This window comes from Rhipicephalus sanguineus, chromosome 1, assembly GCF_013339695.2.
Source record: "Rhipicephalus sanguineus isolate Rsan-2018 chromosome 1, BIME_Rsan_1.4, whole genome shotgun sequence".
In the NCBI taxonomy this organism is placed as follows: domain Eukaryota; kingdom Metazoa; phylum Arthropoda; class Arachnida; order Ixodida; family Ixodidae; genus Rhipicephalus; species Rhipicephalus sanguineus.
In genome coordinates, this window is record NC_051176.1 from 236988648 (window position 1) to 237003116 (window position 14469).

General features: G+C 41.4%; 1 protein-coding gene across 3 annotated transcripts in view; it reads right to left on the reverse strand.

Moving 5' to 3' along the window:
- The window catches only part of LOC119375118 (serine/threonine-protein kinase PRP4 homolog), an 86055-nt gene that overhangs the window by 57099 nt on the left and 14487 nt on the right, over positions 1–14469 (reverse strand). For all 3 annotated transcript variants that reach the window (XR_005180349.2, XM_037645317.2, XM_049420406.1), the window contains exons 4-7: positions 11917–12114; positions 10443–10556; positions 4815–4899; positions 2763–2867 (exon numbers count right to left, since the gene is read on the reverse strand). Coding sequence is in view for 2 of the 3 variants with exons in the window: in XM_037645317.2 (XP_037501245.1) it covers positions 2763–2867; positions 4815–4899; positions 10443–10556; positions 11917–12114 (502 nt within the window). In the remaining variant the exon portion in view is untranslated. The remainder of the gene's footprint in view (positions 1–2762; positions 2868–4814; positions 4900–10442; positions 10557–11916; positions 12115–14469) is intronic.

Here is a 14469-nt window from a genome sequence, read left to right on the forward strand (position 1 = left end):
CGCAATTCATAACGAAAGTTGGCCAAAACAGCAGAGCAGTTGAGCGCTCCACTCCACCTCTTCGTCATTATTGATTTCCTGTGCTTCGAAAAATTTTTTGGCGGGAAAACAAATTGCGGATCTCTTCTTTCCACTCATCAGGCAATAATATATAAAATTTTGAAATAAATTTAAGAGGTTGACCAGCCATCATTTGTTCGATCTTGCGTGGAATCACCCTCCTCGGTAGTGACGGCACAGTTCTCTGCAAAAAAAAAAAAAAAAAAAAGAAAGAAAAGAAAGAAAAGAAAAGAAAGCCGTGCATCATCAGGGGCTGCTCCATGCACGCGCAGTGAAACCACACATGCACACACGGCATCGAAAACGAAGAATGAATGACACAGATACCACGGAATATTCGGAAAAGCGCTCTCCATATGCAGCGTGAACTCGAAGTGTAGCAACACGAAGCAAGGATTATTTTCTTTCTTTTCTTTTAGTGGCGTCACCTGGTGTCACGTTAACGGAGTGCAGTTCAGAGATTTCTACAACAACCGAAAAGTGGCACTGTCAACGGAAAAGGAGGTTTTTTTTTTATAAGAAAGCCGGCTCAGTTAGCGTGCGTGGCGGCACCCATGAGTGGCTGGATGAGGTTTGAAGGGAGGGGGGAAGAGCACGCCCGCGCATGCGCACCGAGGCGGCAAGAACGCCGGCTCGAGGGGCACAGGCACACGGGCCTGCCTCACGCACACCCGCACACACAAATGAGTGCTCGCTCTCGCCTCGCAGTCGCTGGGACTACCGGGGCTTCGAGCGCGCCATGCGCGATGCCGCTACTTCGCGCTTCGTTGTCAGCGGGTCAACCACAAAAGATGCATGTGGCTCCTGCTCGTGCCAAAATGACAAAATTCGGGTCAAAATCCCTAGGTTGTCAGCGGCAAAAATTCGTTATTATCAAGGGCGTCTCCCGCTGCCACTTTGTTACATAGAAGTCACAAATACATGCGCTTCTATGGAGTAATAGTGGGGAATAGAAAAACTTTGTAATATCGAGGAATTCATTGTATGGAGGTGCATTATGAAAGGTTTAACTGTACATCCTTCGTCTTAAGAGCTTGCTGCTGCTTTTACCATTAGCTCTTGGAATGAAGTGGGCCCCATGCCATGCCCTTTTAATCTCCAGTCCACACCTCTGCAGCAACTCATTTCTCCAACATTAAGATGCGCATACAGTGGTGGCTTTTCATTCTACTTTGGAATGAAAAGCCACCATTGGGCAAAGATGTCAGCCACCATTCTACTTTGGGCAAGCAAAGATGTTTAGTGCACTCCTGACCAATAAAAATACTAAAAGAATACTGTCCGTCTGTGAAATCTGAGTGAGGGGGGGGAAAACACACTAGTAAGCTAAAGATCTTTTCATGAAGTAGGTAAAATAAAATTGAAGGTTACCATACAACACATCATGCAGTAATGGATTAATAGCAACATGAGGTGCCACAGTACCAACCAAAACAGCCTTTTAAATGACAGCATCATACTGCCAAAGCCATCATAGCCACCATTCATCATCACTGAAGTCATTCAATCAGTTCTTTCATATGTAGTGGAAAGCACAAAAAATGTTTTTACCCACGAAATAAAGATAGCAATGAGTGTGTACATCTACCAGGCCAACCGATTTAGTGTAACTGAGGCACAAGAGGAACTTGTTTCTTTCTCTTCGGCTGAAAATCGCCGTCGCACATGGTCGGCTGGGAACTTCATGGGACTGTGCGACAGACGCCTTCACGTTCCCTCAAATGTGTTTGTTTGTTCGCAAGACATCACCCACAAACAGCGTAAGCTTGGGGTTTCTGGTGGGGGCGAATATTACTCGCTCGATATCCTGGCATGGCAAATTGAACTTCTTCGATCTCACAATGTGTTATCTCCGCGTGCCACATTCACTGTATGATTCGACTCGCTGGATCACTGTAGAGAAGGTGTAACGAGTGCTCTTTTGTACATTTGCACTACTGTGTACTACGTCATTTGTTTCTCAAGTGCAAGAGGCCCCACAAAAATTTATATGCAAATTACAGTGGCCTTCTGTTACTTGAGCTCCAGTTAATTTGACTTTCATTATTTGATCTCAAATGAGAGTAACAACCGACACCCGTATATTTCTTTCGGACCAAGCTCTCATTATTTTGATGCTGAAATTAGCCTTCGCTGAACAATCCAAACATGGCTGGTAATCTTACAGGCACCCGACCCTAATGGTGACCATAGCAATGGTTCTAAGAGCAGCAGCATGAAACTTTAGGGTGCTTAGGGTACAGTCAATGCCTCAAAGACATGCCATCCCCCATCAAACTCACCAGTTTTCTATCTGCTCCAGCAAGAGTTCACACAGAAACAGTAGTTCACAATGAGCTATTACTGCATTTATCCGATGCTAGCACGTTCGCTTTTGTTTTTGCTTGAAAAATTTTTTGGAAAAATTCCTCAGTGGTGCAATCCAATATGAGACCCAAACTAAAACTCCGTTTGCCAAAACTCAGCCAGATCCAGCCCAGCAGTGCCATTGCCATTACCAAAGCAAGATGGCGACTATAGGCAGACAGTTTATACAGCTTGGCAACGATTACACGCAGCCTTTAGTATAAATAAGAACGCACTTTCAAACAACAAGTTAATTTCTTTGCTTGTTAAGCTAGGGGCAGCAAGATGCATCACATGTGCTCACCATATAATATACATATATACATATATAGTGTTACAAACATAATAAGCCTCACCATGTTATCAATGGTCACAGAATCTGGAGTGTGGGTTCCACTACCACGTGAATGCACTGGAGATGAAAATCCACTGCTTTCAACTTGGTTCTCAACACCCAATCTCTGGAAAAAGGGACATGGAAATGTTCAATGCTGTGTTTATTAAAACAAACAAAAAATTATCTTGACGTTATGTAAGCTTCTACACATAGACTTGAACCTCGCTATAATGAAACAGGCTGTAAGAAATAATGCTTAAACAAAGTATAAATAAGGTTCCTTTTGAAATCACCATAGAGATCCATATATATGACACCTCATTTTAAGTAAATTCACTTCCAAATGGATATAATGGACTAACTTTGTCCCTGGAAGGTTAACAGGACAGTCATTAGCACTGCATCTCTTCCAGCACCTGGCTGGCTGGCAGTCACTGACCAAATAAAAGCGTAATGCAAGTCATGAAATAAAAGCAGAACATGCATGATTTTAAACTTGTGTTTAGGCTCTTTTACCGTCATGCCTTGTCTCACATGCAACCAAGTAACTTGACTCATCCACCTGTACAAGGTTCCTAATAAATAAAACTTAATGTTTGTGTATTTTGAGCGCTGTTTTTACAGTAACAAAAAGAAAAAATGGTGATGACTATAGTAACTAACTGTAAAAAGAAGCTTCGTTGAAAACTAACTGAACAGGGAACTCTAACACTGCTACTTTTTGGCTCATAATCCAGCCAAAACAGCTTCAGCTGCTGCCATGTTTCAAATGCCGCGTGATGTGAAAAGTGCATTCACAAACAGCCACTGTAATTCAACCATATGATCCCTGCCGCCTGCAGAACTGTTTCAATTTACAGACTTGCTCTTCCTTTAAGGCAACAGCAAAACTTCATCAGCATATATCAAAACCACAAATAAACATCCTCTATTATATTGATGCATGGTGCTCTATAGAAATGAAGTTAGAAAAAATTAAATACTTTGTTATACTGACAATGTCATTACATTTACATTTGGTATATAGAGGTTTGACTGTATCAGTGTATTGGTAGTAGCGCCCATTCTGAGGTAAGTACAGTGCTACCTCGTAGCAAAATACACCGTTGTTGAACTTACATTTTTTAAACAAACCACCATATTAAGCATTAAGGTATAAATAAAAGCAATGAGAATGCAAATGACTTTTAACACATTATTTTGGAAACATATCTCAAAACTGTTGGCATATGCAAAATCTCTTTCATTTGAATATGTCTTCAAGAGATACAGTTTGTATTTTCCGACAACAACCATGCAGCAATTGGTCATTTGCTGATTAGATATTTCGATTTTTTGCGCAAATAATGTCTGCCACTTAATGGGCTAATCTACATGAAGGATTAAAATTGCACTAGATGCCCTGTGTTTTAATTTTTTAATTTTTATCTCCTAGTAAACCACCCTCCATACCACGGGTATCAAATACACGACCCGCGTGCCACCTTTTGCCAACGGTCCGTGGCTTTACATAGAATAATGTTTTGTGACTTTGCTAAATGGTTATTGCATTATTTCTTCACCTATTGCAATTAATAGCGCTTTGTTCGGGTAAGCTACAGAGACGGGATTGGTCTCAAGAACTTTTTTTTGTGAGGCACTCCATGCAGTCACAATGAGGTGAAACACCACCGTGAAACGAAAACTCTATATTTCAGAATCGAAGTCCAGATTTTAGGTAGTCATTTTAGAAATCAGTAGCGATATGGTTTTCGAAACACTATGTCAAATCGCCTTCATATATGACCCATATATGGGATACGGGAAAGGCATTCTTTCAAATAGGAACATGTGGCGACATTTTGTTCCCACTCTCCTCCCCACTACCATCTTCACTGTCGCGGCCCTTGTGGGACTAAATTTCGTGACTGTGGCCCACTAGCTGAGGTGAGTTTGAGGCCCCTGCTCTATACTATACCAATACAATTGAGCCCCATCACAATTCTACAAAGTTGCACATGAAAGCCGAGCTGAAATGACAATCTATATCACAGATGTTAGGCAGGACATTATAAACTACTGCTGACCACACCTTAAGCAGTTCCTGCCGTTGCTGTCGTTGCCGTTCAATCACCTTCTCTTCATCTTCGTCCTCCTCGATTTCGATATCATCAATCCTATTAAAAAAATCAGAAAATTGTTTAGTTTTAAAAATGCAAAGCAAATAAAAAAGTTGTCGATTAAAGGTAGAATATAACAACACTCTTGGATGAGCCTGGCAAAGTTACAATAAAGATAAGTTTTGGTAAAACCATCATGAAAGTAAGCAGAACAGAAAGTTCTATCAATATAAATTGTTGCCAGTGAGTGTAACTACCATCAAACTGCAACACAACATAGTAAGCAAAAAAAAAGCATTGCTAAATATATCTCGCGTTTGTTAAGGTCAATATGTATGCTGTTATGTATTTATTTTTATTAAGTGCAGGTTCAGTGATTAAAGGGGTACTGACACCTTTTTTCGAAGGCGAGTTTACTCTGCCATAGAAATCTCCTGTATGCAGAGACTGCTCTGAGCAAGTGTGAAAATCAGCAAATGCTGATAAGATATTTTATTTGGATATTAAAGCCAATTTTTCCATGGCACACCCACCGACATCGACACTAGCTTGACGTCAGACTACAGTACTAATTCTGGTGACTTCACGCAGCAGTCTGGCTAGTTGTGATGACGTCAGGTACCAAAACTTCCAAGATGGGCCGCTTGTGCGTCACCAAAACATTCAAAATGGCCACTTGTGCATCACCAACGGAGCCACGGTGTGCAGCAGCCGTGGAAATGTCACTATATATTGTGCGAGCACATGACGAGAAGCTCATGTGCTCATGTTGTGACGTCAGGGTACAGTAGGAACCAAAACTAGCTTTTAAAAACATACTGTAATTGCTTTTTCAGGGTGCACTCGCGCTTAGCACTACATTTTCTAGGCTCTTGAGGGCTTGGCCTTTCGTTTGACGCAAAAAAACAACTTAAATTTTCGTGTGAGTACCTCTTTAAGGGGAAGGGGGGTAGTTTTTAAATGTTTTTTAAATTCTTGATCAATTTTAATGAAACTTGCCGAGTTTATGCATAGGATCTTGTTTCAAATAAACAACAGTTTTTCTAGTACAATATCTACTTTTTTAAATACTATCAGACATTTCATGTGCCTTTCTGGGAGCAAGGATTTTTCCTAAACTGAGGGAGTTGCAAAGTAAATCAGCATATCACAATAATCTGGAATGGGTACTGTACTATGTAGTAAAATAAGAATGGATGTCCTAAACCCATCTGAACAAAAGTTACGGTATGATTAACATTTGCGAGTGAGTCTATGTCACGCTGGGATTTCACTCATAAATGTTCAACATACCATAACTCTTGTACAAAGGGGTTTAGAACACCCATTCTTGTTTTACTACATACATTACTCATTCCATATTATTGTGATACAAAGTAGTGATACAAAGTAGCAACAAAGGATGGCACCAACGGAAGCACAAGGATGATATTAATTTTGTCGCAAAGTGCAATATCATTCATTCACTGCTTCTTGCACAGCCAATTCTTCTTTGCACAGCCAATTCAAGCCCAAATAAAAGGTTCCAGTCTAAAAGAGCCAAATCCAAATTTTACTCCCAAACACCAACGATAGTGAGCTATATACATATTAACTGCAATATAGCTTTGAGGTATTTTGGTGACCTAAGCGCGCTGGCAAAAAATTGTTCGGGCACGCTCGACCATATTGTCGATAGCAAACAACTGCATTTTTCTCAATTCGGCTTAATTAAAATGGAGTTGGCTCTTTTAGAAAAGCTCCACAATTGCATATTTGAAATCAGCACACAAATATACGTAAACTAAGCAAGTTTCATGAAAAACAATCAAGAATTTAAATATATATATATTAAAGAGCAGGGTCCCCACTAAAGGAACCGGTGAAAACAGACAAGGTTTAATGTGGGCAAATTAAATGGTGTTTGACCTGTTTGGCACATGGCGTGCAAGAGGTACTAACGCATTTTGAAGCAGCTCTGGAAGTAACAAAATTATGACTCCAAACCACTGGTGAAGAAGGGACTGCTCTTCTCGAGCAGAAGGACTGTAGTACAGTAAAACCTTTATTATTTAGACTGTTATTGTGAAATCCCACTCAGTTCGAAGAATTTCTGTGGTACCATATTTTCTAATGCAGATATGACTGGATAATTTGAAGTGGCAGCCTGTGCCTGTCTGGTTAATTCAAGCATGTGGCCATTCCTGATCCTGATTTTGACAGGACTGTCAATTTTGCTGCAAACGACAGCCTTACAGAGCCATAAGGAAACGCCACACAGCAATGCTGATAGGTGGTTCACCCCAGCCTCATTGCTGCCAGGACAAAAAAAAAATTCTATGGTTTATAGGGCTGAAAAGTGTGAAATGCTTCCCTACAGAGGAGAAGACATGCTTCACTGTAACATGGTGGTCACACGCGGGCAGTGAGTCACGTGCTCCTCGAAGCATCAGTGCGTCAGGATGCGACCATTTGCCCATTCTTTCTGCGAAAAGCAAGGAATAATAAAGGCCAGTGTGACAGAATTCTTGGTGTATGTGGACCTCTGATTGGTATTGCTTCAGTAACTTGTGCACTGTCGCTGCTGGCGAAGTGCTTGCTTGTTACACCTTTGAAAACTTAATTTGAAAATTCCAAGGGTCACGCTTTCCAGCCAGCATACATTGTGAATTCTGTCAGACTGGCCTTTATTACTTTTTTCCTTTTTCCCAAAAGGAATGGTAGAAGGGCTACATCATGACGTGTTGACACTGTGAGGAGCATGTGACATGCTCGCGTGGGACTTCTGTGTTGCAGTGCATCACGTCTTCTCCACAGGCACGTATTTAAGCTGTCCGTAAAGTACAACTGCGTACAGTAGAACCCCGCTGTTACGTTCCTTTCTAGTGCGTTTTCCCGGCTGTTACGTCGTTTTCCGCCAGTCCCAGCACAGCTCCCATAGGGTACAATGTATTGAGAACCCACTGTTAAGTCGTAACTGTGGGACCGTTCTCGTATCATACGTCGCGAAGTGTGCTCCGAGCCGACCGAGTGAGTACCTAAGAGAGCGGCCATGGTGACTTTTCACGCAGCTTGGCCTGGTTTGACCGTAACATTAGCCGCATGAGAGGCGCAAGCCATAGAGTTTCCTACAATACTTACCAGAGGGAACTCTGGCGCTAGTGTCTATGGGAGCTGCAACGCATGGCGCTTCAGCCAGCATGGGAATGATGGGTAGTACACGGATTTGTCTAAACTTCGTACTTTCGGCTTCGTTTGGCTGGGCGTTGCCTGCATCCGCTTTGTCGCAAGACAACGTTCAACAAACGTTCAACAGTTCCACTTCACCACTTTAACCATTTTAGGCTCACCAATTCAAATATGGTCACGAAGTTCACAACGATCCATTCTTTTATCCGAAAGAAAACCAAAACACAGCAATAAACAAAGCCACAAGTGCGTTTGAAGCCCGCAAGTACGAAGACTAGGCAAATTTGTGTGCTACCCATCATTCCCATGGTGGCTGAACGATCGCAGTGCCAGAGTCCCCTCTAGTTAATTTTAGGAAACTCTATGGCGCAAGCGACAGATACTTTCCGTTGCACAAACAAAAGCATAGCCTTCGAGATCCGTAATGCAAAGATGGTGTCTATGACGTAAGTGCCTGCAAAAGCAAGGCCTTCGAGATTGGCATTTACTTATGACAAAAGCATAGCCTTTGAGATTTGTATTACAAGCGTGGCGTCTATGACGTAATTACTTACGAAAGCAAGACCTCCGAGAGAGACATTTACTTCTGCCATCGCGTTGGCGTTTATTTGTCGGAGTTGTTCGAGCTGGTTGGAGTTCACGTGGTCGTGCGCACGGTTCGTTGTTGGACTCGCCGCGCTGGTCGTGCTTGCGTGTGCTTAGTTCTTTCACGCCTACAGCTGTTGGTGCTAAAAAAATCACATACGTTGATTACATTTCTATGGATGACGCCGTCCCCAGCTCCGCGTTTCTATCCGTCGACTAGACCGTGGCTGAGTGCGCCAATGTGTGCACCAGTGACGAAATTTAGGAGTTGGTGGAGCCGCTTTCGGGGGAACTTCTACTTTCGCGAGGCGTTCGACCGTTTACTACAAGCCACGGTGGTCCGACAGTATGCCAATGGTCCTACAGTATTGCTCGGCGACACTGACGCAACCGCCGACAACCTCGCGGAGGTATCGCCATAAGCGATCGCTTGTCAGGTGTCGGCCGTGGTGGCACTATATTTATGAAAAGGATGCGAGACTGCAGGTGCTCGAAAAACTTTTCGTGCTGCTCGGACATGAGTAAAAGCACCAGGCAACGTTACACGGTTCTTTCACGCGTAAGCATTGAAATAAAATTCTGTACCAATATTTTGTCGTTTTTCCTGTTTTTCGGCTCTTGCGTTTCCAGTCTCTTACGTTCATTTCCTACGGTCCCTTGAGAAACGTATCTGCGGGGTTTTACTGTATATACTTTTATTTCTTTCTGCGCTGGCAGAAACAAGGCTGAGGTAGTTCACCTATCAATCAACAATATTATGCGGCGTTGCTGTATAGCTCCATAAGGCTGTTGTTTCAAATGGTCTGCGGTGAAATTGGGACCAAGTACTGCTGGAAAACATGACCCTTGAAGCTGCAAACTACCAGACCTATGATTAGTTTCAGTAATACAAAGTTCCCTAGATCCCATTGTTTCATACGTTCATTCGAAAATCATCTTCATTCAAAGATTTTCCCCAGTGACTTCAAGTTAACGAGGTTTTACTGTATTTTGCTGCACTTTGGTAAAGCTTGATAATAGTAAAATACATGCTGAATAAGAAAATCAGTAAAACTGCTACATATCTCCAATCGATGCTACTTCAACATTAAATGTAAGCTAACCTTGAAGGACATGAATAAATCTACCAGTTCTTCACATAAAACTACTAAATGGAAAGACTTCCTGAAAGCACAGCACGTTCAGGTTCCTCTAGTATGCAATGCCACTGTATGTGCTCGTTCTTCAATCCCTATTTGATCTGCACAATGGTGAACTTTCACCAACAAGCCAGGTGCTTCTGGAAGCTTGTTGGTGCGACAAGCACCTGGGAAAACCACCTGTATTTACTGTGGTGCCTACTGTGGCACCACTAGCATGCACCCAGCAAGTGACGGTTGTTGCTTCCAGATATTAGTGCCCCACTACATCATTCATTTACTTTTAATTTCACTGATTGCTTTTGACATAACAATATGAAACAGCGCAAATGCTAAGAATAACTTGAAATGAGAATGTAGCCTGCACAAGTGTAGGCATTGTAGGAAACTGACAGGCTAAGGCAACTCCGCCCAAAATATTCACTGGCTTTCCAGTCTATTCATATCCACCCCTCGACATTAGGCATCATATTCTGCATTGCCAGGAGTAATAGACAGCAGAGCCCATAAAATGAGCTTCCTTCATTATGAAAGGCCATGCAAACATGGCAAAAGTGGTGTGGTAATTGTTAAGAATATTTAATTGAGGACCGCCGTTGAGGACCACATCTTGATTTACGTGTCCTTCCCTTGAAAATTACACGAACAGCTCGTTCATGCAAGGCATCATACAGAATCAACTTCAGTATCATGTTCAGGTAAGCTTACTCCTCAGATGAAGAGGAAGGTGATTTTGGCTTCTTTCTTGAGCTGTTTGCATGACGCCCTTTATCATCTCTGCGGTCCCAGTGATCCCGACTGTGCCTAGATCGTTCATCGTTCCTGCAATGCACAACACGAAGATAATGTATGAAGAAAGATCATGAGAACAAACAACCTATGTTACAGTCAAATAAAAAAAAAAAAATTTGAAAGGCTTAAAATGATAAGTGGCAACATATCATCAAAGAATTACTGCTAATTTAAGTTTAAATAATAAATAACACAATAATAAACTATTGGTTTTTCGTTGGTGTCATTTATTGTTTAAACTACGGTCAAATGCCGATATATTGAATCTGATGGGGATCACAGAAGAGTTCTACATAAAGTTAATTTGATACATTATAATATTTTATATATTGACAATAAAGGGTGCTTTTTTTTTTTTTTTAGACAATACAGATTTGTAATAGAAATCGAACAACAGTAAGGCTACCACACAGCACCATTCGCTTATTAGGACCCGACCACTTTGATAAAAACCCTTTGTTACCGCGAGACATCCGTGAGCACCAACAGCTTGAGCGAAGAAAGTACAGTCCACCACACCCTCATCTGTCCTGGCGGGACTCCTATGACTGGCACCATATACAAAGGCAACATTTTGATACATATACTCCTCCACAGCTGTGATCGCTCTTTACAAAGCCATGACTGACCATGCAATCATGGTTAGCGACTAGGCAGACCTGAAGGCAGGCGGCCTATGTGCACCGAGTCAAAACAAAACTATGTACTATTTGCCACAAACGCTGTAGACAAAATCACGGTTGCTATCAACACAATCAAGGATGGTGATCATATAACAGCAAGTGCCCAATGTAGGTGGTGCCAAATGCAATGGTATATGGAATGGTAAATGCAAGAATAAAGGCTATAAAGGCACTAATAAGCTTTAACCATTTCGATGTCCCTGTCATTCCCACATGGCTCATGATGATGACTATAGCCACCTATGGCAATGTGCACTCTGACAATTCATTTTGGTCTGATACCAGCGGGACTTCCACTCATTTCCATAGCACATTTGCAGCACTTCATACACGGTGCGTTCAGAGATTCTTTCGAACCACGCTCCCACCCAGAGCACTTAGAGGTACTCTCGCCTCTGATCAGGGAGTGTGACCCAAGATCTGGCAGAGTTTTAGCCATGTGGCTGCATGTGGATTAGTGGGCATCATGAAAAAAGAAGATGTAAAGAAAAATGTAGGGCCAGGAACCACCGAATGGCAGGAACTGTTGGCTCAGAAAGAAAATTGTGATAAGATCTGAACTTTTGCAAACTGTTGCCATTACACAGTGCCCAAGCACAGTAAGCTGTAACATTCCCAATTGTATGCAACATAACTACCTGCATCAGGAAACTTATTTATCTACTTGCTGTTAAAAGTTAAATAATAACCCAGTACTAGTGGTTTACCTGTTCATGCCATGAGGAGAGCGGCTTCGCCGAGCCAATGTCCGAGCATCACCTCTTCGAGGGCTCCGTGAATGCCCAGCTCTGCGCCGCATTGGGCTGCGGGGCCTTGGTCGTCGGGGGCTTCGCTCCCGCCCAGCTTCCCGGCTGTCTCGCCGAACATCCCGGTTTGCTTCCCTGCTAGGTTCCCGGCCAATGTTCCTGCCAAAATGCATTGCAGAGTTCACAAGAGCACATACAGCTAAACCTGAACATATAATGAAGACGCTCATATTGGCACTTCACTTTGTCATATCAAAATGCCAAACCTACCATGGCGATTTACTGGTTAAGGTACCTCACTGCTGACCCGAAGGTCGTGGGATTGTATCTCGGCCGCTGTGGCCGCATTCGATCCAGGCAAAATGCCACAGGCCCGTGTGCTTAGATTTAGGAGTACCGTTAAAAAAACCCTAGGTGGTCAAAATTTCTGGAGCCCTCTACTACGCCATCTCTCATAATCACATTGTGGTTTTGGAACATAAAACCCTAACAATTATTATAGCAAAATGCTGCTACGTTGAAATGTGATCTTTTATGAAAATACAGTCTCCAACCGAATCTTTTCTTTCACAACCTTCGAAGGTTGTGGGTTCGGATCCCACCGATGGAAAGGGTGATTTTTTTGTCCACTTTAATGTTTTTTTCAATTTAAGTAAGAATCATTACAATACAATTAGGAAACCACAAATACCATCCCCTATGCTCTCCTTTGCTTAACTGTCTGTCGATTTCATTAGTTGTGTATAACACAGAAAAATAAGCCCCTTGGACAATTATCCTACTTTCGTAAATACCTATGTTCATTATACTGAACTTCTGCTCTCGAAACAGTTCGAATACACCATGAGATTTCGCAGATAACAGAAAAATGATCACTTCATAATCGCATATAAAGAAGGCGACAACCTGAATTGCAGTAACTTCGTTCACAGCTGTCACATTTCTTGTTATGTGACAATGCTGAAACTTCAGTCACCAATATCTATGGGTTCAAAAGAAGTGTTATAAGTCAGTTTTCTTTTTTTTCTTTTTCCATATACAGCCAGATGGACTAATGGAGAGTAGGTACCACTGCTAGCCATCGCAGTTTCAATTTACTGCCTATGTGTTTTTCTGTGGCAGCAACGAAATTTCGTTATATTGAAATTGCAAATAAACACAACACAATTCATCCATATATTGACATGAAGTCACAAGAACATTACTACAAAAGAAAGCCATGGCTTCATAGAATCCTGTATGAATAAAATAACAAATGCTGTATAAGAAATGAAAAACAACCCGCTATGCTTTCAATATTGCTGTCAAGTTCCACTGCAAAGCGTAAGGTACCAAATTAAACTTCAAGGGACAACAGCATTGTTACAAAGAGTAGGTCAATTATGTTATAAGTAGGTTCTTTTTTTCTTTTATATTCAGTGGACCGTAGCGTCAAACAGCAATCACACCACTTTTTTTAATTGACTAAAGCTTTTCCAGGTCTCCCATATATTTAGTTCCAAGTATTTTAAGTGTTTACATGATCAAAATACTGCACTTGTTTGGCCTCTAACCTTAAAATAAGGAAGAAAATGTGCCACAGTCAACAAAGCATTTCCTTGATCGAACTGGACATTTTTCCATTTTGTTATCTGTTCACAACAATATCGAGTTAGGTTGACCACCTTTGGAAATCTTTCTTTTGCAGCTATTGTTCCTTGCCTCAGCCTTTGCATTTTTTTACTAATGCCAAATGTTGCGACTAGCATAATGCTGTATAGAATGTGCTCTACATGCCCTGGATATAGCATCAACGTCACATCCACAAGGTAGCACATTAATTCACCTCAATTGCAGCATCAGTAGGTGCAGGATTACAATCCTCTATCAAGTTCACAAATCTTAAATCAATTATTGAAAAACATGGCCCAGGCTGGGAAGGAACCATGCTAAAAATAAGCTAGTTATAGTTTCACATGAGCCAGCATAGTTTTGACACCTTGAAACTTCTACTTATAGTCGAAATGCTGAAGCAGACAGTAAGGTGGTGGCAACAACAATACACTGAATTACAGAGGCAGCATATCAATATTTTTAATTAGAAGCTTAACTAAGATGGCACCACCACACAATAAGCAGTCACAATGTCAACGTTCCAACGACATGCTAAATCAGAGGTTTCCTGACAAAAAATGAAATGTTACCCGATGCTGAATGAACCATATCTAAACAAATAATGAAATGATACAGCCAAACCTCATTAAAACGAAGTCACATTAGATCAGAATTGTATGTAACAGATCACATGTAATTGATTACTCATGAGTAATCACCTTCATTACTTTCAAGCAATTACTTACAAGCAATAATGTTTTGCAATTAATGAATTACTTTTTTTAGTCAGTTATGCTCACTTTTTTAATTTTTTGCAATTAATGAATTACTTTTTTTAGTCAGTTATGCTCACTTTTTTAATTTTTTGCAAAATGTATTACATGCCATCAGTTACTTTATCAATAAGAAGGTTTAACAGGC